General features: G+C 54.3%; 4 protein-coding genes across 8 annotated transcripts in view; 1 reads left to right on the forward strand and 3 right to left on the reverse strand.

Annotated features, from left to right (window-relative positions):
• Positions 1–4,687, reverse strand: part of MEF2B (myocyte enhancer factor 2B) — a 40,148-nt gene extending 35,461 nt beyond the window's left edge. The window contains exons 1-2 of the mRNA XM_034946737.4: positions 4,658–4,687; positions 1,487–1,597 (exon numbers count right to left, since the gene is read on the reverse strand). Coding sequence (XP_034802628.2) covers positions 1,487–1,508 — 22 coding nt within the window. The 5' untranslated portion in view covers positions 1,509–1,597; positions 4,658–4,687. The remainder of the gene's footprint in view (positions 1–1,486; positions 1,598–4,657) is intronic.
• BORCS8 (BLOC-1 related complex subunit 8) lies at positions 792–10,877 on the reverse strand. The gene is made up of 4 exons (XM_063600048.1): positions 10,720–10,877; positions 5,517–5,629; positions 4,658–4,722; positions 792–1,597 (listed from the first exon to the last, which is right to left on the reverse strand). Exons 1-4 carry the CDS (start codon positions 10,754–10,756, stop codon positions 1,483–1,485), a joined length of 330 nt encoding a protein of 109 aa, XP_063456118.1. The 5' UTR covers positions 10,757–10,877; the 3' UTR covers positions 792–1,482.
• Positions 10,878–10,891: 14 nt separating this feature from the next.
• Positions 10,892–20,456, forward strand: RFXANK (regulatory factor X associated ankyrin containing protein). 5 transcript variants are annotated; one of them, XM_008970996.6, is made up of 10 exons: positions 10,892–11,193; positions 11,598–11,738; positions 12,569–12,763; positions 15,576–15,656; positions 15,796–15,861; positions 16,131–16,231; positions 16,716–16,841; positions 17,266–17,332; positions 17,763–17,843; positions 20,239–20,456. In XM_008970996.6, the coding sequence occupies exons 3-10, from the start codon at positions 12,577–12,579 to the stop codon at positions 20,307–20,309; spliced, it is 780 nt and encodes a 259-aa protein (XP_008969244.1). In that variant the 5' UTR covers positions 10,892–11,193; positions 11,598–11,738; positions 12,569–12,576; the 3' UTR covers positions 20,310–20,456. The 5 variants fall into 5 exon arrangements, with proteins under 5 accessions (XP_008969244.1, XP_003817781.1, XP_057156619.1 ...); XM_003817733.6 differs by having other exon boundaries at positions 10,896–11,193; positions 15,573–15,656; XM_057300636.2 differs by lacking the exon at positions 15,796–15,861 and having other exon boundaries at positions 10,896–11,193; positions 15,573–15,656.
• Positions 19,999–23,444, reverse strand: NR2C2AP (nuclear receptor 2C2 associated protein). Its single transcript, XM_008970999.4, has 6 exons — positions 21,610–23,444; positions 21,378–21,468; positions 21,063–21,168; positions 20,924–20,991; positions 20,521–20,637; positions 19,999–20,153 (listed from the first exon to the last, which is right to left on the reverse strand). Exons 1-6 carry the CDS (start codon positions 21,645–21,647, stop codon positions 20,064–20,066), a joined length of 510 nt encoding a protein of 169 aa, XP_008969247.1. The 5' UTR covers positions 21,648–23,444; the 3' UTR covers positions 19,999–20,063.
• Positions 23,445–24,574: the final 1,130 nt, after the last annotated feature.

Raw genomic sequence — 24,574 nt, forward strand, 5'->3', positions numbered from 1 at the left:
TACTCGAGAGGCTGAGGCACGAGAATCACTTGGAACCCAGAGAGGGAGGCTGGAGTGAGCTAAGATCGCACCAGTGCACTCTAGCCTGGGCGACAGAGTGAGGCTCTGTCTTGAAAAAAAAAAAAAAGGAACAAATGGCAGGGCCCAGTGGGTCACGCCTGTAATCCCAGCACTTTGGGAGGCTGAGGCGGGAGGATTGCTTGAGCCCAGGGGTTTGAGACCAGCCCAGGGAATGTATCATGACCCCATCTCTATTTAAAGAAATATATATGTATGTTTTAAAAAGTGGGACAAGGCACTCCAGAGGCCACGTCTGCAACTCACTCACACAAGACTGGGCACTTCAAACCCACAGGGCTTACAAAGAGAGGTGTCAGCAGCAACTCAAGCTGCTACTGTCTTTCAGGAGTGTGTTGCGTTTTTGAAACAGCAGGCACAAACAGGGCATATGAAAGCATTTTTGGAAACCCTGAGTTGACAGTAAGAGCTATGGCTTTTCAGTGAAGTCTAGTTCCAACTGCCAACACCAACCCATGGCAGAGAAGCCAGATGCCGCTCCTCTTCAGATGCAAGAGAGCCCAGATAAACCCTTCATGCTACCGTTTGAGGGAAGATTGCTACACTCCCATTCTTACACATACACTCAAGTCTTGTTTCTGCAATTTTTGCGTCTTAGTTAAGCAACACAGATGCTTTCTTTCTTTTGCCCAGTGGGGGACAAGCCTGCCAGAACCCCAATCTGTGGGAGCCAGATGCATCCCAAGGCGACGTTCCTGCTCCCGGCACGAGTGTGTGTTCATAAGCGTGTTTATTAACTTAGAATGCCAACGAAAACAAAAAGAAGGGCTACTCTTCAAAAACTCTCTTTCCAATGTTCAAGGACTGTGAGTGCTTTTCGTTTTCAGACCCCTGGTCCTGGGCTTAAAGCCTCCCTTGGCTCTGGGTCCTGGGACAGGGAGAGGCCCCTGCCATCTCCCTGGCCCCATCTCCCCCAGCTGACCGGCTCCAGCGACAGAAGCCTTCTCGGTGCTTCTCGAACACTCCCAGGGATCCCAGCCCCAGAGCGTCTGCCCTCACCACTGCCCCACATGGAACTCCGTCTGCCCCCGGATCGTCTCTGTCTGCATGTAACTCATGCCACCTCCTAGGAGGGGCCCCGTGGTGTTCTTCACAGCGCATCTGACATGCTCTTGTCTGCCATGTTTACCTGGTTGTTGTATGTCTCCTTGTGAGCCTGTCTGTCTCGGTCACTGCTATGTCCCCAGTGCCCAGCCCAGGGCCAGGCACACAGCAGAGCTCAGGACCTCGGTATTAAGTGACTGAACTCAGGTTATAGATGCCACAGGACAAGAGGAGGTCACCAGACACCAGGACAAAAGGAAAGAGACAGTTTTCTAATAAGCGAGAAGCAGCGGTTCCCAGCGCAGCTGAGAGACGGTCCTTGCAGCTGAGAGTGGCAGTGGGGGCGGGCGGTCCCAGGAGCTACCTGTGGCCCTGGGCACTGGCATTCATATGGTCCCGGATGCTGATGGCCTGTTTGAGCAGACCCTCCACGCTGCGGAAGTAGACGCTGCTGTCCACCAGGTTCTTCACGGCGCTGAAACGGGAGGACAGGCCTCGTCAGCGCTCCGGACCTGCAGGTAACTGTCCCACACCCCAGCACTTGAGGTCACCACCAGGGCTCGGTGGGTACCTCAGTGATTCTGCGGGCTTCCCGAAGGACTCACAGTGGGCTTACATTTTAGATTTCCCTGCTATGACTAGATGACATGTGTGCAACACAGCACATTCTCTGCCACTGAAACATCTAATGTTTTGAAGGAGGGATCAGTGTATAAAGATGTCATAAAAAATATCTCGGCCATTACTGCTGATAATGGGGGTGTAAAAAATAGGAAAGAAAAAACACCTGGGCACTGTGGTTCACACCTATAATCCCAGCTACTCAAGAGGCCAAGGCAAGAGGATGGCTTGAGCCTAGGAGGTTGAGACCAGCCTGGGCAACACAGCGAGACCCCATCTCTTAAAAAGAAAAATCTGGGCTGGGCGCAGTGGCTCATGCCTGTAATCCCAGCACTCTGGGAGGCTGAGGCGGGTGGATCATGAGGTCGGGAGATCAAGACCATCCTGGCTAACATGGTGAAACCTCTGTCTCTACTAAAAATACAAAAAAATTAGCCGGGCGTGGTGGCGGCCGCCTGTAGTCCCAGCTACTCGGGAGGCTGAGGCAGGAGAATGGCGTGAACCCGGGAGGCAGAGCTTGCAGTGGGCTGAGATCGCGCCACTGCACTCCAGCCTGGGTGACAGAGCGAGACTCCGTCTCAAAAAAAAAAAAAAAAAAAATACACATTTCACTACAGACAAATGTTCGCTGGCCTCCCGCCTAGCCCAGTGGTATCTGGGGCAACTTCTGTGGTGATGAAAATGTTCTTTATCCATTGAGATGGCTGAGAGGCACCTGGAATGTGGCTAGTGGGACTTGGGAGCTGAATATTTTTTTTCTTTTTTTTTTTTTTTTTGAGACGGAATTTCGCTCTTGTTGCCCAGGCTGGAGTGCAATGGTGTGATCTCAGCTCACTGCAACCTCCGCCTCCCAGGTTCAAGCAATTCTCCTGCCTCAGCCTCCCAAGTAGCTGGGATTACAGGTGCCCACCACCACACCTGGCTAATTTTTGTATTTTTAGTAGAGATAGGGTTGCACCATGTTGGCCAGGCTGGTCTTAACTCCTGCCGCAAGTGATCTGCCCACCTCGGCCTCCCAAAGTGCTGGGATTACTGGCGTGAGTCACTGCACCCAGTTTCATTTTAACGAGTTAAAATTGAAGTGTGCTTAGCCACCCATGGCGTAGGTTCCTGGATTAGATGGCACAGCTAGAGGAAGCAGAAGAAAGCATAGGTTTTTTGTTGGGTTTTTTTTTTCCTTTCTTTTTTTTTTTTTTTTTTTGAGACGGAGTCTCGCTCTGTCTCCCAGGCTGGAGTGCAATGGCGTGATCTCAGCTCACTGCAAGCTCCACCTCCCGGGTTCATGCCATTCTCCTGCCTCAGCCTCCCATGTAGCTGGGACTACAGGTGCCACCACACCCGGCTAATTTTTTTGTATTTTTAGTAAAGACGCGGTTTCACCGTGTTAGCCAGGATGGTCTCGATCTCCTGAGCTCATGATCCGCCTTCCTTGGCCTCCCAAAGTGCTGGGATTACAGGTGTGAGCCACTGCGCCCGGTCTGTTTTTTGTTTTTTTGAGACAGGATCTTGTTCTGTTGCCCAGGCTGGAGTGCAGTGGTGCAATCTCCACTCACTGCAGCCTCAACCTCCCAGGCTTAAGCAATCCTCCCACCTCAGCATCCCGAGTAGCTGGGACTAGAGGTGTGTGCCACCAGGCTCGGCTAGTTTTTGTATTTTTTGTAGGAATGGGGTTTCACCAGGTTGCCCAGACCGGTCTCAAACTCCTGGGCTGAAGCGATCCTCCCACCTCAGACTCCCAAAGCGCTGGGAGTACAGGCGTAAGCCCCTGCACCCGGCCGTATTTCTTTTTTCTTTAGAGGAGAGGTCTGGCTATATCACGCAGGCTGACCCTGAACTCCTTTCAAGGCATCCTCCCACCTCAGCCTCCTGAGTAGCTGGAACTATAGGCGTGCATAACCATTCCCAGCTCTAGCAACTCCTATTTCTTTTCTTTTCCTTGAGCTAAGGAAGATACTGTCTGTCTGGTCAACCCTTGTCCCACCAAGGGGGCCAAGGCTGCCAATGGCAGAATGCTGCCCCAGCAGCAGGATTTCTTGTCTAGGCACCTTCGCCCACACAACCAAACAGCAACACACCAAGGGAACTGCTGGGAGCATCATTCAGCCGCCAATAAAATGGCCCACAGCCCATGTCAGGTGCAAACAGCATGTCTGTGCAAAGTCGAGGAACTTCCAAGGCCAACTGGGCAACCCGAGGCAACCGGAATAAGGCTTGGGAATACAGTCACGAGGAATGGAACCAAAGCACAGGAGGCAAGGGGTCAGTAACAAAAAGAAACACCGGCCGGGCGTGGTGGCTCGCATCTGTAATCTGAGCACTTTGGGAGGCTGAGGTGTGTAGATCACCTGAGGTCAGAAGTTTGAGACCAGCCTGGCCAACATGGCGAAACCCCATCTCTGCTAAAAATACAAAAATTAGCCGGGCAAGGTGGCGGGCGCCTGTAGTCCCAGCTACTCGGGAGGCTGAAGCGGGAGAACTGCTTGGACTTGAGAGGCGGACGTTGCAGTGAACTGAGATCATGCCACTGCACTCCAGCCTGGGTGACAGAGTAAGATTCTGTCTCAAAAAAATTTTAAAAATAAACAGCCATATCTGTGCTTTGGGCTTCCCCCTGGCTGCCATCCACCCCACTGGCCCATCTGTGGTCCTGGCTGTGGGAGAGAAATGCTGGTCCCCAGAGGCATCTTCCAGAATCCTTATCCCTCTTTCCTGTGGCAGCTGGGGAGGGGCTCAGCACAGGGAAGAGACCCACCTGGGGCCCTGGCCAAGTGAATCGTGGTACAGACCCCATACACCCACTTGGGTAGGCCTGGCAGGGTGGGGCTTACTGGGCAGTTGGCTGGGATGCCCCTGAACGCCCAGGAGGCCAGAGCAGCAAAAGGTGGCCCTGCAGCGGGGAGGCTGTGGCGCTCACCTGCAGGCGTACTCCACAGTGTAGATGGCTCCCTGGCTCTGCTCCTCCCAACGCTGCATGTCTGCCTGTAGGGGGCGCAGGAGATGTTTGGCAAGGGAGGCCACCCCCACCTAGAGGGCCTTCCTCCCAGCTCTCTTGGTTGGGGCTCTCCTGAGTCCTCATGGTGGAAGCAGAGACCTTTCCTCCTGCAACTCCCTTCCCTCACAGGTCTGGGCTTTCTGTGAACACCTGGCCACCATGCCTCAGGGCCTTTGCACAGGCTGTTCCCCCTGCCTGGCACATCCTTCCCTTAGATAGTCAGACGGCTGCCTCCTTGCCATGCAGGTCATAACTGTAACAGAATAGTATAGTTTGACTGTGTCCCCACCCAAATCTCACCTTGAATTGTAGTTCCCATAATCCCCATGTGTTGTGAGAGGGACCAGGTGGAGACAACTGAATCATAGAGGCAGTTCCCCTCATCCTGTTCTCCTGATAAGTGAGTTCTCACAAGATCTTGTGGTTTTAATAAGGGGCCTCCCCTTTCACTGGGCACTCATACTTCTCCTTCTTGCTGCCATGTGAGGAAGTACATGTTTGCTTCCCCTTCTGCCATGATTCTAAGTTTCCTGAGGCCTCCCCAGCCCTGTTGAACTGTGAGTCAATTAAACCTCTTTATAAATTACCCAGTCTTGGCTATGTCCTGATAGCAGCATGAGAATGAACTAATACACACATCTTGCCACCTCCTTCAAAATCTATCCCAGATCTGTCCACCACGCCTCTGACCTGGCTTTGCCACCACATGCCTCCTTGCTGGTGTCCCAGCCTTGACTCCTGCCCTGACAGCCCCTGCTCCTCCCAGCAGGCCCCAGCTCACCTTGTGCTGGGCCAGCTCGGGGAGGGAGCGACGCACATGCTCCTGCAGCCGGTACAGGGCCACAGATGGCTCGTTGGCCAGGACGTAGACGCTCTCAGTGAACTTGTCCGTGACTAGATACAGGTGGTAGGGATGGGGCAGGTGTGGGGAGACAAAGCGTCAGCCTCCTCATTGCTCAAGTGTTGAGCCCAGCCAGAGCAAAGGGGGCATCTGGCGTGTCCCTCCGCAGCTAGGTCACCCCTGGCCCATGACAGGCTGGAGGAAGTGGTCACAGCAGGGCTCACTCAAGAGGACATTAATGAGACCGGGTGCGGTGGCTCACGCCTGTAATCCTAGCACTTTGGAGGCTGAGGTGGGCAGATCACCTGAGGTCAGGAATTCAAGACCAGCCAGGCCAACATGGTAAAACCCATCTCTACTAAAAATACAAAAATTAGCCGGGCATGATGGCGGGCGCCTGTAGTCCCAGCTATTCTGGAGGCTGAGGCAGGAGAAATCACTTGAATCTGGGAGGTGGAGGTTGCAGTGAGCTGATGTCATGCCATTGCACTCCAGCCTGGGAAACAAGAGCAAAACTCCATCTCAAAAAAAAAAAAAAAAAAAAAGAGGACATTAATGAGAGGACATAATGAGTGATGAGTTCATAACGAGTAAACTTCTTTTTTTTTTTTGAGACAGAGTCTTGCTCTGTCATCAGGCTGGAGTGCAGTGGTGCAATCTCGGCTCACCACAACCTCCGACTCCCTGGTTCAAGTGATTCTCCTGCCTCAGCCTCCTGAGTAGCTGGGATTACAGGCGTGCACCACCACGCCCAGCTAATTTTTGTATTTTTAGTGGAGACAGGGTTTCACCATGTTGGTCAGGATGGTCTCAATCTCCTGACCTCGTGATCCGCTCACCATGGCCTCCCAAAGTGCTGGGATTACAGGCTTGAGCCACCACGCCTGGCCAGCTTGATTGAACTTTTTTTTTAGAGACAGGGTCTCGCTCTGTTGCCCAGGCTGGAGTGCAGTGGTGTGATCACAGCTCACTGCACCCTCGAAACTCCCAGCCTCAAGCCATCAACACGACTCAGCCTCCTGAGGAGCTAGAACTACAGGTGCAAACCACCATGCCTGGCTAGTTTTTTCATTTATTTATTTATTTATTTATTTATTTATTATTATTATTTTGAGACGGAGTCTCACTCTGTCGCCCAGGCTGGAGTGCAGTGGGGCAATCTTGGCTCACTGCAAGCTCCACCTCCTGGGTTCACGTCATTCTCCTGCCTCAGCCTCCTGCGTAGCTGGGACTACAGGCACCCGCCACCACGCCCGGCTAACTTTTTGTATTTTTTAGTAGAGACGGGGTTTCACTGTGTTACCAGGATGGTCTCGATCTCCTGACCTCGTGATCCGCCTGCCTCGGGCTCCAAAGTGCTGGGATTACAGGCATGAGCCACCGCGCCCGGCTCATTTTTTAAAATAGAGACAAGGTCTTGCTATGTGGCCCAGGCTGGTCCTGAACTCTTGGTCTCAAGTGATCCTCCTGCCTCAGCCTCCCAAAGTGCTGGGATTATAGGCATGAGCCACTGTGCCTGGCCCCCAGTGAACTCTTCTCATCTTTCCCTCCCAAACCCACTGGTAGTGGACACTGCTGCCTACTGCACTTCCCGGCATTCTTTTTGCCCCCGTGACCACACGCGGGACTCTTCAGAGCATGCCCACAGGACCTGAAAGTGCCTGGAAGTTTACATCCCAGGAGGGCCTCAGCTGCCACTCACCAGTGAGAGATATGAAAACCTGTGTCCCTCGCTGGGCACTGGAACAACCCAGAGCCTAACATCCCCCTGGGCTCCTGTGCAGGCCCAGGCTGAGGCCTCCCTCTGCAGATTTTACCTGAGGTGCCCCTCGCTCAGCCTCCTCACCAGCCAGCCCTGCCCTGTTTCCCCTTCTCCCCTGCAGGTGTCTCCTGATGAATTTTTTTTTTCTTTTTTTTGAGACAGAGTCTTGCTCTGTTGTCCAGGCTGGAGTGCAGTAGTGTAATCTCGGCTCACTGCAACCTCCACCTCCCGGGTTCAGGTGATTCTCCTGCCTCAGTCTCCCGAGTAGCTGGGATTACAGGCACCCGCCACCACGCCTGGCTAATTTTTGTATTTTTAGTTGAGATGGGGTTTTACCATGTTGGCCAGGCTGGTCTCGAACTCCTGACCTCAAGTGATCTGCCCACTTCGGCCTCCCAAAGTGCTGGGATTACAGGAGTGAGCCACCGCGCCCGGCCCTGATAAATTAATTGCACACAAATCCTCATTACAGGGTCTGCTTCAACAACGGCATTCCCAGCCAGCCAGCAGGGCCCGCCTTTCCTGTCCCATTCTTGGGCAGATCCTGATGGTTCTAGTCTCACCTGTTCGATTATACCAGACTGCCCGCACCGGTCCAGGCACAGCGAGGCACGGCCATCTCCTGCCTGGATGCCAGATCCACCTTCTCCCTGGTCTCTCTGCTTCCCCTGCTGCCAACAGTTCAACCTCCATGCAGCAGATGAGGCAAACTCCAAATGAACAAATCATCTATTCCCACCCTTGCTTTAAACTCTTCCATAGCTCCCACCTGCCAGAGAATAAAATCTGCCTTTCTTGCCCTGCATGTTCTGGCTGCTCTTGACCTCCCTGCCTTCCTTGCCCTCCACCCCTGGCTCTTCCTTGGACCTCCCAGCACTGCCCAGAACTTTCTCACTGCCCGAGAGGACAAGGTAGGAGGATCACTTGAGGACAAGAATTTGAGACCAACGCCGGGTGCGGTGGCTCACGCCTGTAATCCCAGCACTTTGGCAGGAGGATGGATTCAGCCTAGGAGTTCAAGACCAGCCTGGGAGACATGGCGAAACCCCACCTCTATAAAAAATTGCAAAAATAAGCTGGTCATGGTGATCTATACCTGTAGTCCCAGCTACTCAGGAGGCTGAGGTGGGAGGACTGCTTGGGTCTGACAAGTGGAGGCTGCAGTGAGCCATGATCATACCACTGCACTCCAGTCTGGGCAAAAGAGTGAGACTCTATCCCAAAAAAAAAAAAAAAAAATTAAATGCCCATATGTGACCAGTTGCTCCTTTATTCATTACAGCAGAGCTCTAAACACTTTGTCACCTCAAGGCCTTTGCACTTGCTATTCCCACCTGGAGACACCATTCCGTCACTGGCTCTCCTTCATCCCTCAGGTCTGCTCAAATGTCACCTCCTGGGCAAGACCCTCCCTGACTACCAAGCTTAAAAGATGACCCCTCCACCTCACGGAGGACCTTGGCAGGCATTTTGTTCCTTTCTCTTAATACCAATTTCAACTGATTAGGTTACATGTTCACAGGAAAAGTTAAAAGCTTGGACTTGGGAGAGCAGAGCTTCTCTGAGCCTCAGCTTCCTCATCCACAAAAAAAGAATAACAGCACCCGCCTCAAAGTTTGCTACAGAGATGAATCCAATGCCATCACCAGGGTGACTGCTCAGGAGAGAGAACCCAGGCGTGTCTGGGAGTCAAAGGAGACTAACACAAGTCTCTCCATCTCACCACTGTGCCTTGAGTGGCAGAGCCCAGCCTGCCACCTCCAAACTGTGTGACCTCTTACCAGATAGGCCTCCTCGCTTTGAATGTGAGCATAACGGCCAGGGGCGGAGGCCCACGCCTGTAATTCCAGAACTTTGGGAGGCCGAAGCGGGAGGATCACCTGAGGTTGGGAGTTCGACACCAGCCTGACCAACATGGAGAAACCCCGTTTCTACTGAAAATACAAAATTAGCCAGGCATGGTGGTGCATGCCTGTAATCCCAGCTATTCGGGAGGCTGAGGCAGGAGAAACACTTGAACCCGGGAGGCGGAGGTTGCCGTGAGCCATGATCACGCCATTGCACTCCAGCCGTGGCAACAAGAGCAAAACTCCGTCTCAAATAAAAAAAAAGAAGAAGAAAGTGAGCATAACAGACAAGGCACGGTGGCTCATGCCTCATACTCATGCCCTCCGTTATCCATGGTTCCCGAATCTGTGGATTCAACCAACCATGGATGGAAAATAGGAAAAAAAAAATTCCACAAAGTTTCAAAAAGCAAAACTTCAATCTGCCCTACACGAAGCACTTCTTTGAATCCATGTGAATGAAGTGATGTGTAGGCCTGTATTATGTATTCTAGATGTGAGTAATCTAGGGTGATTTAAAGTATAGGGGATTAGCTGGGTGCAGTGGTTCACACCTGTAATCCCAGCACTTTGGGAGGCCAAGGTGGGTGGATCACTCGAGGTCAGGAGTTCGAGACCAGCCTGAGCAACAAGGTGAAACCCCGTCTCTACTAAAAATACAAAAAAATTAGCTGGGCATGGGGGTGTGTGCCTGTAATCCTAGCTACTCAGGGGGCTGAGGTTGCAGTGAGCTGAGATCCCCCCACGGCACTCCAGCCTGGGTGACAGAGCGAGACTCCGTCAAAAAAAAAAAATTAAAGAATTAGCCTGATGTGGTGGTGTGCACTTGTAGTCCCAGCTACTGGAGAAGCTGAGGCAAGAGGATCGCCCGAGCCAGAGAGATCGAGGCTACAGTGAGCCATAATCGCGCCACTGCAACCCAGCCTGGGCGACAGAGTGATACCTTGTCTCAAAAAAAAAAAAAGCAAACAAGACGCACAGCGATTACTACGCCCCGGGGATTCTTCCAATGCATTACAAATATCAGGTTGTTGAGTTTTTTTTTTTTAGACAGGGTCTCACTTGTCACCCAGGCTGGGGTGCAGTGGCACGATCGTAGCCCACTGCAGTGCAGCCTTGACCTCCCGGGCTCAAGCAATCCTCCCACCTCAGCCGCCCAAGTAGCTGGGACCACAGGCGTGCGCCACCACGCCCGGCTAATTTTTGTATTATTTTAGAGACGAGAGCTCACTATGTCACCTAGGCTGGTCTCGGGCTCAAGCGATCCTCCCGCCTAGGCCTCCCAAAGTGCTGGGATTACAAAGCCACCACTCCCAGCCTCAGCTACTGAATTCTTGAAACAATCCTGGGGGGACCGGTAATTAAAGCAGACACGGAGCCTTTCTACAGGATTCAAAACTAGTCAGCGGCAGAGCTGGGGTTGGACGGCAGTTCAATCACTGCTCCTCGCACGGTCCCTCCGCGCCCGGCCTTTGTCAGGCCGCCCCTCCACAAGTTCCCGGCCCCTTCTGTCCCGCCCGCAGGCCCGCACCACCTTTCTTCCCCTTGAGCTGCATCTCCGGCTCCTCCATAGCGACCGCGGCCCAGCGAACCGGGAAACGGCACCGGAAGCCCGGAGGCTGGGACGCCCGCCTAAGCCTTCCCTGCTGAAACCGGACGCCGCACGGCTCCAGTTCCGGTGTCAGAGGGCCCGCCCTCCCCGCTCCTCAGTCTTTGCGGACAAGAAAGGGGCTGTGTGAGACGGAGGGAAGGAGGCACACCCGGGGGTGGCGCAGTGAGGAGGGGGCGCGACGGCCCGGAGGCTGGTGGAGCGACACCCAGGCAGGAGAGGGGGAAGAACTCTCTCCCTTTCTGAACCCCCTTTTCCTTGAGAGACGAGTTGGGGGAGTCCTCCACGCATTACCCACTCGGGCCGCATAAACTCCCTTCTTTAGCCCTCTGCCCCCGCCCTTGCTTATAAGCCTTTGAGACCGCAGAAGGGACCTTGTTGTGGAACGGGACGGCCAAGGTACGCTGCCCCTTTAAGTTCCAGACGCCCCGCGTACTTCCCCTACTTCTTCTTCTTGAGATAGCCCCGCCCATCTACCCGAAGCCGGAGCCAATTGGCTCCCTCTGGAAAAATCTGTGGGCAGGGTAAAGGTGAGCGGGCGCAGGCGTAGTGAAATTCTCAGAGCCCTTTAGGCCCCGCCCATTCCCTCCGAGTCGGTGAGGAGGGGAAAAGAAGGCGCAGGCGCAACTGCCCTCCCAGGGCCCCAGCGGAACCCACGCCCTCCCCTAAGTCTTAAAGGGCCAGAGGCAGCACTTACTGCCCGGCCCTTCCTCACTTTTGGGGGGCGGGGGTGCGCACGCGCAGTGGGGGAGCTCTGGGGTGGGGGTAGCGGTCGAGTATCAAGTTGCTTTCTGTCCCGGCAGAGGAAGCCAGATCGCTGAGGGTCCAGTCTCCAGCTTGCCTCCTGCTATATCCATAGGAAGAGAAAAGTTTGTGATTTGGGCCCCCAAGTTTTGAGAGAACTGGGCTTTCGGCGCGGGGGGACAGAGGAGGCTCGTGGGGAGGTGAGTGGACCTCCTGGATCGATTTAGGAGGCTTGGGTGGGACTGGGACCAATCGCACCTTTGTTGAGCCGTCACTCATTATGGGGAGCCCCTCCCAACAACCATAGCGAATATTTATTGAGCTCCACCCTTAGCGATCCCCCAATAAGCTATGTACAGACATAATTCGTTGTAGGTCTCATTTCCACATTTTGTCGTGGAGGAAACTGAGGCTCAAAGGTTAAGTCACGTGCCCAAGTTCTCACGGCCTATAAATTGAGGGATTCGAACCCAGACAGCTGACCCCAGAGCCCCGGCTTTTTTTTCCTTTCTTTTTTTTTTTTTTTTTGAGACGGAGTCTTGCTCTGTCGCCCAAGCTACAGTGCAGTGGTGCGATCTCTGCTCACTGCAACCTCCACCTCCCGGGTTCAAGCAATTCTGCCTCAGCCTCCTGAGTAGCTGGGATCACAGGCGCCCGCCACCGCGCTTGGCTAATTTTTGTATTTTTAGTACAGATGGGGTTTCACCATGGTGGCCAGGCTGGTCTCGAACTCTTGACCTCATGATCCACCCTCCTCGGCCTCCCAAAGTGCTGGGATTACAGCCGTGAGCCACTGTGCCCGGCCAGAGCCCAGGCTCTTAAACATTGCACATTGTAGGTGCTTTGGTGGTGGGGAATGGTAGACCTCGAAAGCAGTTGGACTCTGGTTTTCATTTCCCTGGCTCTGGTAATTAACCTGGACCTCAGTTTACCCACCCTCACAGTGCAAGGCTAGGTATGCAGTCGGTGCCTACTTTATTATAACTGTTGATAATTATTGTCATCTCTCCCCTTCTGACACCTCCGCCAGCTTTCCCCATGGAGCTTACCCAGCCTGCAGAAGACCTCATCCTGACCCAGCAGACCCCTGCCTCAGAACTTGGGGACCCTGAAGACCCTGGAGAGGAGGCTGCAGATGGCTCAGACACTGTGGTCCTCAGTCTCTTTCCCTGCACCCCTGAGCCTGTGAATCCTGAACCGGATGCCAGTGTTTCCTCTCCACAGGGTAGGATACCTCCTCTGGGATTGGCCCTCTGGGATTCCATGATGATGGAATGTCAGGCCCCAGATGGAACCTTTGTCTTGCTTTCGTTTTTGTTTTGTTTTGTTTTGTTGTTTTTTGAGATGGAGTTTTGCTCTTGTTGCCCAGGCTGGAGTGCAATGGCGCGATCTCAGCTCACTGCAACCTCCGCCTCCTGGGTTCAACTGATTCTCCTGTCTCAGCCTCCTGAGTAGCTGGGATTACAGGCTTCCACCACTACGCCCAGCTAATTTTTTTGGTATTTTTAGTAGAGACGGGGTTTCACCATGTTGGCCAGGCTGGTCTTGAACTCCTGACCTCAGGTGATCCGCCCACCTCGGACTCCCAAAGTGCTGGGATTACAGGCGTGAGCCACTGTGCCCGGCCTGTTTTTGTTTTTTGATACAGGGTCTCGCTCTGTTACTAAGGCTGGAGTGCAGTGATGCAATCATAGTTCACTGCAGCCTCAACTTCCTGGGCTCAAGCCATCACTCAGCCTCCCTAGGAGCTGGGACTATAGGCATGCAACCACACCTGGATAATTTTTTTTTTTTTTTGAGAGGCTGGTCTCCACCTCCTGGGCTCAAGTGATCTGCAGGCCTCCACTTCCGAAAGTGCTGGGATTACAGGTGTGAGCCACAGTGCCTGGCCCTTCACACCTGTTTTTAACTCTTTGAGGGTAGATAGCTAGGAGTGAAATTACTGGGTCAGATGGTCATCCTGTTTTACTTACTGAGGAACTGAGGATTTATTTTTGATTGGAGTCCAAGAATATGCCTAATTTAGTTCCCTCCCACGACCTTTGTTGCTGCCACTCCTGTCTGGAATGCTCTTCCTACACTTCTTCCTATAGCTGACTCCCCTCCCTTCCCGCCTCCGTTTTTTTTTTATTTCTTTCTTTCTTTTTTTGAGATGGAGTCTCGCTCTGTCGCCCAGGCTGGAGTGCAGTGGCGCAATCTTGGCTCACTGCAGGCTCCACCTCCCGGGTTCACGCCATTCTCCTGCTTCAGCCTCCCGAGTAGCTGGGACTACAGTCCGTTTTTTTTTTTTTTTTTAAATGGAGGTTTGCTTTTGTTGCCCAGGCTCCCTCCCCTCCCCTCGCCTCCCCTCCCCTCCTTTCCCCTCTCCCCACTCTCGAGACGCCTCCCGGATCCCCTCTCTTCTTGAGACGGAATCTTGCTCTGTTGTCCAGGGTGGAGTGCAGTGGCACTATCTTGACTCACTGCAACTCCCTCTCCTGGGTTAAGGTGATTCTCCTGCCTCAGCCTCCCAAGTAGCTGGCATGCACCACCACATCCAGCTGATTTTTGTGTTTTTAGTAGAGATGGAGTTTTGCCATGTTGCCCAGGCTGGTCTTGAACTCCTGACCTCAGGTGATTGCCCGCCTCGGCCTCCCAAAGTGGTGGGATTACAGGCGTGAGCCACCGCGCCCAGTCCCTGTAGCGGATTTCTTTGACTTCCTAAGATCTCGGTGGTGTCACCTTGGGGAGACCCTCCTGTTACCACCTTGTCTAAGAAGGACTTATGCCTTGTGCTCCGTTCTTTTCATCCTCTTCTACCTGCTTTTAAATTTTTTTTTTTTTTTTTTGAGATGGAGTCTCGCTCTTGTTGCCCAGGCTGGAGTGCAGTGGCGTGATCTCTCTCACTGCAACCTCCACCTCCTGGATTCAAGCGATTCTCCTGCCTCAGCCTCCTGAGTAGCTGGGATTACAGGCATCTGCCACCATGCATGGCTAATTTTGTGTTTTTAGTAGAGGTGGAATTTCACCATGTTAGTCAGGCTGGTCTCAAACTCCTGACCTCAGGTGATCCACCCACCTCAGCCTCCCAAAGTGCTGGGATTACAGGCATGAGCCACTGTGCCCGGCCTTAAGTTCTTTTGAACACTTATTTCAACTTGAAGTTTTTTATTATTTCTCTATGTCTGATGCACCTACTTGACCCCCGACTCCCTAGAGGGCAAAAACTATGTCTTGTTTGCTCAGAACATTGCCAGGCAGGGAGGAGAAAGATGCACCCTGGGTATTCAAGAGAGTAGAGTGAGTGAATGGTGGAGTCCCAGGCACTGCCTTTGGTAGCTCCAAGACCCCAGGGAGATACCGAAGGCAGTAGCATGGTAGCTCATGCCTGTAATCCCAGCACTTTGGGAGGCCAAGGCAGGAGAATTGCTTGAGCCCAGGAGTTTGGGACCAGCCTGGGCGACAGAGCAAGACTCCATCTCTACCAAAATATATATATTTTTAATTTGCTGGGTATGGTGGCACCTGTAGTTTCAGCTGCTCAGGAGGCTGAGGTGGGAGGTTGGCTTGAGCCCAGGAGGTTGAGGCTGAAGTGAACTGTGATCACACCACCGCACTCCAGCCTGGACAACAGAGCAAGACTCTGTCTCAAAAAAAAAAAAAAAAAACCCCAATAGCTGGGTGTGGTGGCTCATGCCTATAATCCCAGCATTTTGGGAGGCCGAGGCAGGTGGATGATTTGAGGTCAGGAGTTTGAAATTAGCCTGGCCAACATAGCGAAACCCCGTCTCTACTTAAAATACAAAAATTAGCCAGGTGTGGTGGTGGGCGCCTATGATCCCAGCTACTCGGGAGGCTGAGGCACAAGAATCGCTTGAACCCAGGAGGCAGAGGTTGCAGTGAGCCGAGATCACGCCACTGTACTCCAGCCTGGGGGACAGACGGAGACTCCATCTCAAACAACAACAGCAACAAAAAAAAACAGATGGGCTTCTGTCCTGAAGCCTCAGAGACATCTACTGAGGGGAAACTGACGCCTGTTGTCTGTTTCCCAGCAGGCAGCTCCCTGAAGCACTCCACCACTCTCACCAACCGGCAGCGAGGGAACGAGGTGTCAGCTCTGCCGGCCACCCTAGACTGTGAGTGGGCCCACGGTCCCCAACAAGGAGAGGAGTAGGAGGGTGGGAGGGCCTGTGAGGAGCAATCGTGGACAGAGGGTAAACTGAGGCACAGAGAAGCAAGGGGATGAGTGAGGACTCTGCCTCTGTCCTGCCCCAGCCCTGTCCATCCACCAGCTCGCAGCACAGGGGGAGCTGGACCAGCTGAAGGAGCATTTGCGGAAAGGTGCGTGTCCACACACATGTGCTGGCATGTCTGCACCTGGCTGGTGTGTGCATATGGGTGTCCATACCCACTCATGACGTGACCTGTGAGTGTCCACGTGTGTGATTGTATCTAACTGTGTGTGTGACCGTGTCCATGTATGTCCATCAACATACGCTCCCCCTCATTCCCCTGTCTAACCCCAGCCCCCCACCTCGTCCCCATTTGGCAGCACTGGGGATAGGGGGCAGGGGTGCAGCCTGGTGGTATTGCCCGCCTCCTCCTGCCAGGTGACAACCTCGTCAACAAGCCAGACGAGCGCGGCTTCACCCCCCTCATCTGGGCCTCGGCCTTTGGAGAGATTGAGACCGTTCGCTTCCTGCTGGAGTGGGTGCGTCCCAGCCCAGCTGGGCAGCTGGGGGGTTCCCGGGGGCCTTAGGGTGGGCTGGGGTTTTGGCTGTGTCTGCTGGCGCCTTGTCTTTGAGATGCGGCTGCTGGCTGGGTGCAGTGGCTCATGCCTGTAATCCCAGCACTTTGGGAGGCCGAGGCGGGTGGATCACTTGAGGTCAGGAGTTCAAGACCAGCCCGGCCAACAAGGGTGAAACCCTGTCTCTACTAAAAAAATACAAAAATTAGCCAGGCGTCGTGGTGGGCGCCTGTAATCCCAGGTACTCTGGAGGCTGAGGTGGGACAACTGTGTGAACCTGGGAGGCGGAGGTAGCAGTGAGCCGAGATTGCGCCACTGCACTCCAGCCTGGGCAACAGAGCAAGACTCCATCTCCAAAAAAAAAAAAAAGATGCGGCTGCTGTGGGTACCCCAGGATTCCTGGTTATGCCCCAATCCATCCTACCACTGTCCCTTCTTCTCCCTGCAGGGTGCCGACCCCCACATCCTGGCAAAAGAGCGAGAGAGCGCCCTGTCGCTGGCCAGCACAGGCGGCTACACAGACATTGTGGGGCTGCTGCTGGAGCGTGACGTGGACATCAACATCTATGATTGGGTGAGGGACTGCCCATCCCCAGGACCTCTCAGCCTCCTGGCCTTCATTCCTGCCTCAAATGTTCACAGAGTACCTGAAAGGTGCAGGCCTGCTCTGGGTGCCGAGAACACGAGACAGCCCCATTCCCAGCCTCACAGAGCAGAGCTCCCCATGCAGGGAAGGCAGACATGGAAACAGGCAGCTGAGATGCAGTGAACTGCGCTGCGATGGCAGATGCACAGGTGGCTGCAAGAGCCCCATGTGGGCAAGGGAAATCAGAGAGGTCTTCCTGGAGGAAGGTGTCTAAGCTTGAGACCCCAGAAAGTGAGATGGGCCCAGTGATGAGCAGGAGGAACCACATTCAACTGGAGGCCAGAGAGTACAAGGCATTTTGAGAATGAGGAAGAGGTAAACCTTTGGTTTCTCCTGCCCCTACCCACGACAGAATGGAGGGACGCCACTGCTGTACGCTGTGCGCGGGAACCACGTGAAATGCGTTGAGGCCTTGCTGGGTGAGTGGGAGTCGGGAGTGGCCCTGGGGGCCCCAGCACTCCAGCGGGCCCTGCGGGAATCCTGAGGGCAGGGGGACGCCCAAGCGTTGCTTGAAGAGTTCTTGGAGCAGGTAGTCCCTGCCTGCTCTTCTCGGAGGGTGGATCAGAGGGGAGGAGGTGGTAGAACCACACGGGAGTCGGGGTCTGGGTTTAGGATCTGGCCAAGAGGCTAAGCACCTCCATCCTCCATGGTTCAGAGACCCTTCAGCCACGTTCTTCAGTGGAGACCGAGATAGCAGAGGTTGGACCCTTGTCAAAGGCCACATGGGCAACGGGCAGACCCACGGCTGCATTGTGGGGAATGAGGGGTGCCATGGGATCTCCCAGGTCCCCAGACCCCATTCTGGACTCCCAGGCCCCACCCTCCAGCGCCCTCCCCTCTCCTTTGCAGCCCGAGGCGCTGACCTCACCACCGAAGCCGACTCTGGCTACACCCCGATGGACCTTGCCGTGGCCCTGGGATACCGGAAAGGTCGGCCTGAGACACACAGAGCAGGGGTGGGGTCCCTTCCATAGGCAGGGTGACCATAAAGGGGTACATGGGACACCCCTTCAGTGGTCATACGCCGGCAGCGAGAGTGTGTTGACAGGTGTCGAGCACTGCTGTGTATCCCGCCTGGGAACATCCCAGTCCTGGCTCCTGGGGCTCCACATGTGCTGGGGTAGGGAGGACAATGGGTGTCAGTGGCTGTGGCCATGATGGGGGACACATAGGCATGAGAGGCCGAAAGAGGGGCCTCTCATCAAAGAGCCCCAAAGTGGCCAACAGAAGTCAGAGAGGCTTCCTGGAGGAAGGTGTCTTAAGGTTGAGACCCCGAGAAGTGAGATGGGCCCAGCCCTGGGATGGGGAGGTCAGGGAAGGATTCTGGGGGACCTGAAGGGAGGGAGAATGGCATCCAGGTGGGAGGAGTGGCCCCTGCGGAGGCCTGGCAGTGAGGACACCAAGGGGTAGGCGGCCAGGCCACAGTGCACAGAGCCACAGAGGCCATCCCTCTCCGTGGCGGGCAGTGGGTTTGAACAGGGGCCATAGGCAGACCCCAGTTTGACTCCATTTTCTCTGTCACAATGGGACCCCAACTTCCCCATCCATAAAATGGGGAGATCCCAATTGAACCGACCCCCTGGGGTCATGGTAGAGATGGGGTGCTTAGGAAATATCCCCCTCCTTCCTTCAGAGTTTTACTGTGTTTGGGACAGAAATCATTCCTCATCCCTCCTCATGTTTTCGGGGGGTTTGTTTTTTTGTTCCAGGCAGAAAGTCTTGCTCTATCACCCAGGCTGGAATGAAGTGGTGCAGGCACAGCTTACTGCAGCCTCGATCTCCCAGGCTCAAGTGATCCTCCCACCACAGCCTCCCGAGTAGCTGGGACCACAGGCATTCGTCACCATGCCTGGCTAATTTTTTGTTGTTGCTTTTTTTTTTTTTTTGGACATGGAGTCTCGCGCTGTCACCTAGGCTGGAGTGCAATGGCGCCATCTCGGCTCACTGCAACTTCCACCTCCCAGGTTCAAGCGATTCTCCTGCCTCAGCCTCGTGAGTAGCTGGGACCACAGGTGCACACCATGACGCCCGGCTAATTTTTATATTTTTAGTAGAGACAGGGTTTCACCATGTTGGTCAGGCTGGTCTTGAACTCCTGACCTTGTGATCCGCCTGTGTCGGCCTCCCAAAGTGCTGGGATTACAGGTGTGAGCCACCACGCCTGGCTGTGTTGTTGTTTTTTTAGAAGAGACAGGGTCTCGCTATGTTGCCCAGGCTGGTCTCAAACTCCTGGGCTCAAGTGATCCTTCTTCCCCAGCCTCCTGAGTAGCTGGGACTACAGGCATGTACCACTCTACCCAGCTAATTTTTAAAATCTTTTTTATTTATTTTTTGAGACAGAGTCTCGCTCTGTCACCCAGGCTGGAGTGCAGTGGCACAATCTCGGCTCACTGCAACCTCTGCCTCCCAGGCAAACAATTCTCCTGCCTCAGCCTCCTGAATAGCTGGGATTACAAGTGCCTGCCACCACACCTGGCTAATTTTTTTTTTTTGAGATGGAGTTTCGCTCTTGTTGCCCAGGCTGGAGTGCTATGGCGTGATCTTGGCTCACTGCAACTTCCGCCTCCCAGGTTCAAGCAATTCTCCTGCCTCAGCCTCCCAAGTAGCTGGGATTACAGGCATGCACCACCATGCCCAACTAATTTTTTGTATTTTTAGTAGAGTCAGGGTTTCTCCATGTTGGTCAGGTGGTCTCAAACTCCCGACCTCAGGTGATCCACCTGCCTCAGCTTCCCAAAGTGCTGGAATTACAGGCATGAGCCACCACACCCAGCTGCACCTGGCTAATTTTTGTAGTTTTAGTAGAGATGGGGTTTCATCATGTTGGCCAGGCTGGCCTTTCCTGACTTCAAGTGATCCACCTACTTTGGCCTCCCAAAGTGCTAGGATTACAGGTGTGAGCCACCAAGCCCAGCCTACTTTTTAAATTTTTTTGGTAGAGACAGCGTTTTGCTCTGTTGCCCAAGCTGGCCTCAAATTCCTGAGCTCAAGCAGTCCTCCCCACTGGACCTCCCAAAGTGCTGGGATTATAGGTGTGAGCCACCATGCCCAGGCTCATCTTTTCATGAAAGTCACAATTCACACATTTTGCTTGGTAGGAAATATTTTTATATTAATTCTGAAAAGCTACAAAAGTGCATTTTTACAAACTTAGGGGAAGTTGAGGTTCCTGGGATGAGGCCTCGGTTCTCCCAGCTTTGCTCTGTAATGCAGGTCTCTGCAAGGGTCCCTGTTTGTCCCCTAAGGGGAGAGCGCAGGTTGGCCTGTGCCTCCACCCCCCTCCCGATTCAAGCTCACAGCCCACCTTTTCCCTGCCCCATCTCAGTGCAACAGGTGATCGAGAACCACATCCTCAAGCTCTTCCAGAGCAACCTGGTGCCCGCTGACCCTGAGTGAAGGCCGCCCGCCGGGGACTCAGACACTCAGGGAACAAAATGGTCAGCCAGAGCTGGGGAAACCCAGAACTGGCTTCAAAGGCAGCTTCTGGACAGGTGGTGGGAGGGGACCCTTCCCAAGAGGAACCAATAAACCTTCTGTGCAGAATGAGGGACTTTGCTGTGCTTCCCGGAGGGCTTCCTGGAGGAGACAGCCCCTAGAGGTCTCACACCTTCTCCCCAAGCACCCGCAGGTGGTAGATGATCACACGGCCAAAAAAGTCAGTGGCATCCTCAAACGTCACCTTCAGCCGGTCCACTTCAGCAGCTGGTATGGGGAAAGTGTGAGCGTGGGCAGTCAAGGGAAACTGGTGATTTCTGGTTTCCCACCCGCAGGCCCCCACCCCTTCCAGACCCAGCTCACACTCCACCGATGTGGGCAACCTGGGGAAGCTGCAGGTCCCTCTAAGCCTCCCACACAGAACAGGTGGTCATCAGCACCATTTTACAGAAAAAGTGATGGAGTCCTAGAGGTCACGTGTTCAAGATCACACATCAGGGTTCCCATTCAGGTTTGGGTGAGTCCAAAGCTTCCAGAGGCACAGACCACCCACCCCAGAAGCAGGGGCAGGATATCTGAAGCGAGTTGTTGTCCTCAGGGTAGAAATCTACAATCTTGCGGAGAGCCTGAGTGCCCTGTGAACCTTCAGCAGAGAAAGGCAATGAGTGTCTGGGGTGACCCCTGGAACCCCTGCCACCCAGGGCCTTCTAGTACCTTCCAGGCAGCCCCGGCGACTGGAGAAGCCACCCTGAAACTGGATCTGCAGCTGGGAGACACGGATGAGCTGGGGAAACTCCAGCGTCACCCACTGGGAGGGGCCCTGGAAGCAGACAGGGAAACTGAGGCGCAAGCTCACTGCAGGCACAGAGCCCTGCTATGCCTGTCTCATTCACATAGTTCTTGGAGTGGAGGGGAAGAAGGAAATTCGGCACATGTTCCTTTCCTGGCCACCCATGAGGGCCCCCTGACGTTCTCAAGGCATGAGATCTGAATCACCCTAGAGATGGAGGGTCGAGGGAGGCGCCTCACCTGGTCTGAGTTCCAACACGTCTCCTCATCCTGGTCGAAAAGATGTTTTTTTCCAAACTGCCGAGTGTTGCGATTCAGCACTGAACTCACCCTGGAGGCACCAGGATCAAGGCGAAGAGAGGGGCTGAGACCAGCTCTCAGCTCCGCGGAGGGCCTGACCCCCAGATCTGTCCACTGAGGGCTCGACCCCAGGCTTAGGGCCTCGCCACTGCCTGTCCCCACAGACTCTTACCTGCTCACTGTCTCTGGACAAACCAAAGAGTGGGTCATGTCGGTTCCACAAGACCTCGCAGGGCTTAGGATTGGGCACAGCCTTGGTTCGAATCCCGGCGCCTCCTCAAGCTACAGGGCGGCGCGATCTTGGCTACGCCTTGGCCTGCACGTCCTCACCTGTAACTTGGGACGAGAACCGCCACTCCCTCGCCCACCCCAGTCCTAAATGTCGCCTCGATCAATCCCCTGCCGGAAAATTTGGGAGAGAGGATCAGGGAAACCGCCAATGCCTGGAGGCCAGGCCTCTCACAGGAAACAGATTTCCCGCGGGTTTCGGGGGCGGTGGCTTTTTGTGCGAGGCTGTTTCTCTGCGAATAGCTCTTGGAGCCAAATCTTGGGACCCGGAACCGCGTGGGCTTGGCGCATGCGTGTTGTATTCAGGCGCCGACCGCGGACGCTCCAGAGGTGGGGTTTGGTTCGACCCCGCCCCTTCATGCTCGCTTCTTAAAGGGCCCGGGTTCAATGATTGAATTTACCTTGGTTCCCTTGAAGCTGTAGGGAAAAGGCTGGCTGCGCGCACGGGGCGCTGTCCCTCGGCGCCCGAAGGTGTAGAGCACTGGTTTTGGAATCCAAAAGACTTCCTTTTTTTTTTTTTTTTTTTGAGGCGGAGTCTCACTGTCGCCCAGGCTGCAGTGCAGTGGCGCGATCTCCGCTCACTGCAAGCTCCGCCCCCTGGGTTCACGCCGTTCTCCTGCCTCAGCCTCCCAAGTAGCTGGGAATACAGGCGCCCGCCACCACGCCCGGCTAATTTTTCGTATATTTAGTAGAGACGGGGTTTCACCGTGTTAGCCAGAATGGTCTTGATCTCCTGACCTCGTGATCCACCCGCCGGGGCTTCCAAAGTGCTGGGATTACAGGCTTGAGCCACCGCGCCCGGCCTTTTTTTTTTTTTTTTTTTTTGAAGTGGGGTCTCACTGTCGCCCAGGCTGGAGTACAATGGTGGGATCGCGGCTCTCTGCGACCTCTGCCTCCCAGGCTCCAGCAATCCTCCTACCCAGCTTCCCGAATAGTTGGAACTAGTAGGCGCGCGCCACCACGGCAGGCTGTTTTGTTTGTTTGTTTGTTTTTTGGTAGAGATGAGGTTTCGCCATGTTGCCCAGATTGGTCTCGAACTCCTGGGCTCAAGTGATCCGCCCACCTCAGCCTCCCAAAGTGCTGGGATTACAGGCGTAAGCCACCGCGCCTGGCCAGAGAGACTTCCTATGACAATGTCTTTCTTCCTACTCTAAACTACTCTACCCTAACGGCTACCCTAACCTACTCTAACCTACTCTACCCTAACCACTAAATGCAGCCTGGGAATCCCTGAACTTCACTGCCTCCCGGAGGCCAAAGGCAGAGTTGTGGAAAAGGCCACGATGTTGGGAGTATCTGAAGTCCTCATCAACCCCTTTTGTTCTTGTTGGGACAGAGGAGCCCTGGCCTCCAAGTTTGTCTTTCCCAGAAAATGCTGCTGGGACATCAAGGAAGGCTTCTTGGAGGAGGGAGCTTGCGAGGTCGGGTGTTTTTTGTTGTTTCTGTTTTGTTTTGTTTCGAGACGGAGCCTCACTTTGTTGCCCAGGCTGGAGTGCAGTGGTGTGATCTCAGCTCACTGCAACCTCCGCCTCCCAGGTTCAAGTGATTCCCCTGCCTCAGCCTCCTGAGTAGCTGTGACTACAGGTGCGCACCACTATGCCTGGCTAATTTTTGTATTTTTAGTAGAGATGGGGTTTCGCTATCTTGGCCAGGCTGGTCTCGAACTCCTAACCTCGTGATCTGCCCGCCTTGGCCTCCCAAAGTGCTGGGATTACAGGTGTGAGCCACCGCACCCAGTCTGTGAGGTGGGTTTTGAAGCATGAACAGGAGTTTGCCAAACATAAAGCCTCAGATACCAAGCTGAAGATTTGGTTCACTGATTCACTAGACACCTCCTGCAAGCTCTACTGTCACACTGTCATGTCCAGCCTTCTGCTGGATGATGCTGGGGACAGCAAGAGGCCTCAGCTCCAGGCCTGTCCCAGAGGAGCCCCTGATCTGGGCAAGACAGAGGTAGACATAGACACTCCTAGCCCCAAGGGAGAGATGGGGCCGGAGAAGCAGGGGCTCTACCTGGAGGAAGGGCTTCCTGGGAAAGGGGATGTTAGAACTGCACCTTAATAGGGGGTCAGGCGCCAGGAATTCACAAGGGTGAGAAAATCTGGAGTGGGGAGGGTGTCCCAGGCAGGGAGCTTAGCATAAGCAAAGGCCTAGTTGGGTGAAAGACCATGAATTTGAATAAAATATGTGGAGCCACATCCTGCTGGGCCCGGAGCAGTCATGGAAGGTGTTGGAGAAAGGGCAGGACACCATCTGTTCTGCATGAATGGAGGGTTCCAAGACAGAGCAGCCACTGGCAAGAGGCTGTTGTTCCTGGCTTTAGCTGAATGGTCTGGCAGCCAGCCCCTTTCTTTAAGGGCTGGAGGAATGGTCCTCCCGGCATCCTACTAGTGTCTGCTCAAACCCACCCCAGGCAGCAGGGGGTGGGGGCTGGCGGGGAAACTGGGTCACCAGCAGAAGGCCTGCCTCTTCAGCCCCTGCCTGCCAGGGCTTTCCGCATTTAGACAGAGTCTGGTGCCATCCAAACCCAACTTCGCTGGTCTCAGGGCTGGGGCTGGAGGTGACAGGAAACTGTGCCCCCAACCTCACCCCCGGAAGGAAGTTAGAAAGAGCAAGGACACTGGAGAGCCCAGATCTGGTTCAAATCCTGGCTGGACCACTCATTGGCTGTGTGACCTTAGAAAAGCACCTTGACCTCTCTGAGCCTCAGTTTCTCATCTGTGAAATGGGGGGAATTCTATTAACGGCACTGTTGGAGGACTCTGTGGGTTCTTCAGGTTGACACATAGTAACAGTAGCTGACTTTCACTGAGAGTCCACCGTGTGTCTGACTTGAAGCCATGTTCCGT

This window comes from Pan paniscus, chromosome 20 (assembly GCF_029289425.2).
Source record: "Pan paniscus chromosome 20, NHGRI_mPanPan1-v2.0_pri, whole genome shotgun sequence".
In the NCBI taxonomy this organism is placed as follows: Eukaryota; Metazoa; Chordata; class Mammalia; order Primates; family Hominidae; genus Pan; species Pan paniscus.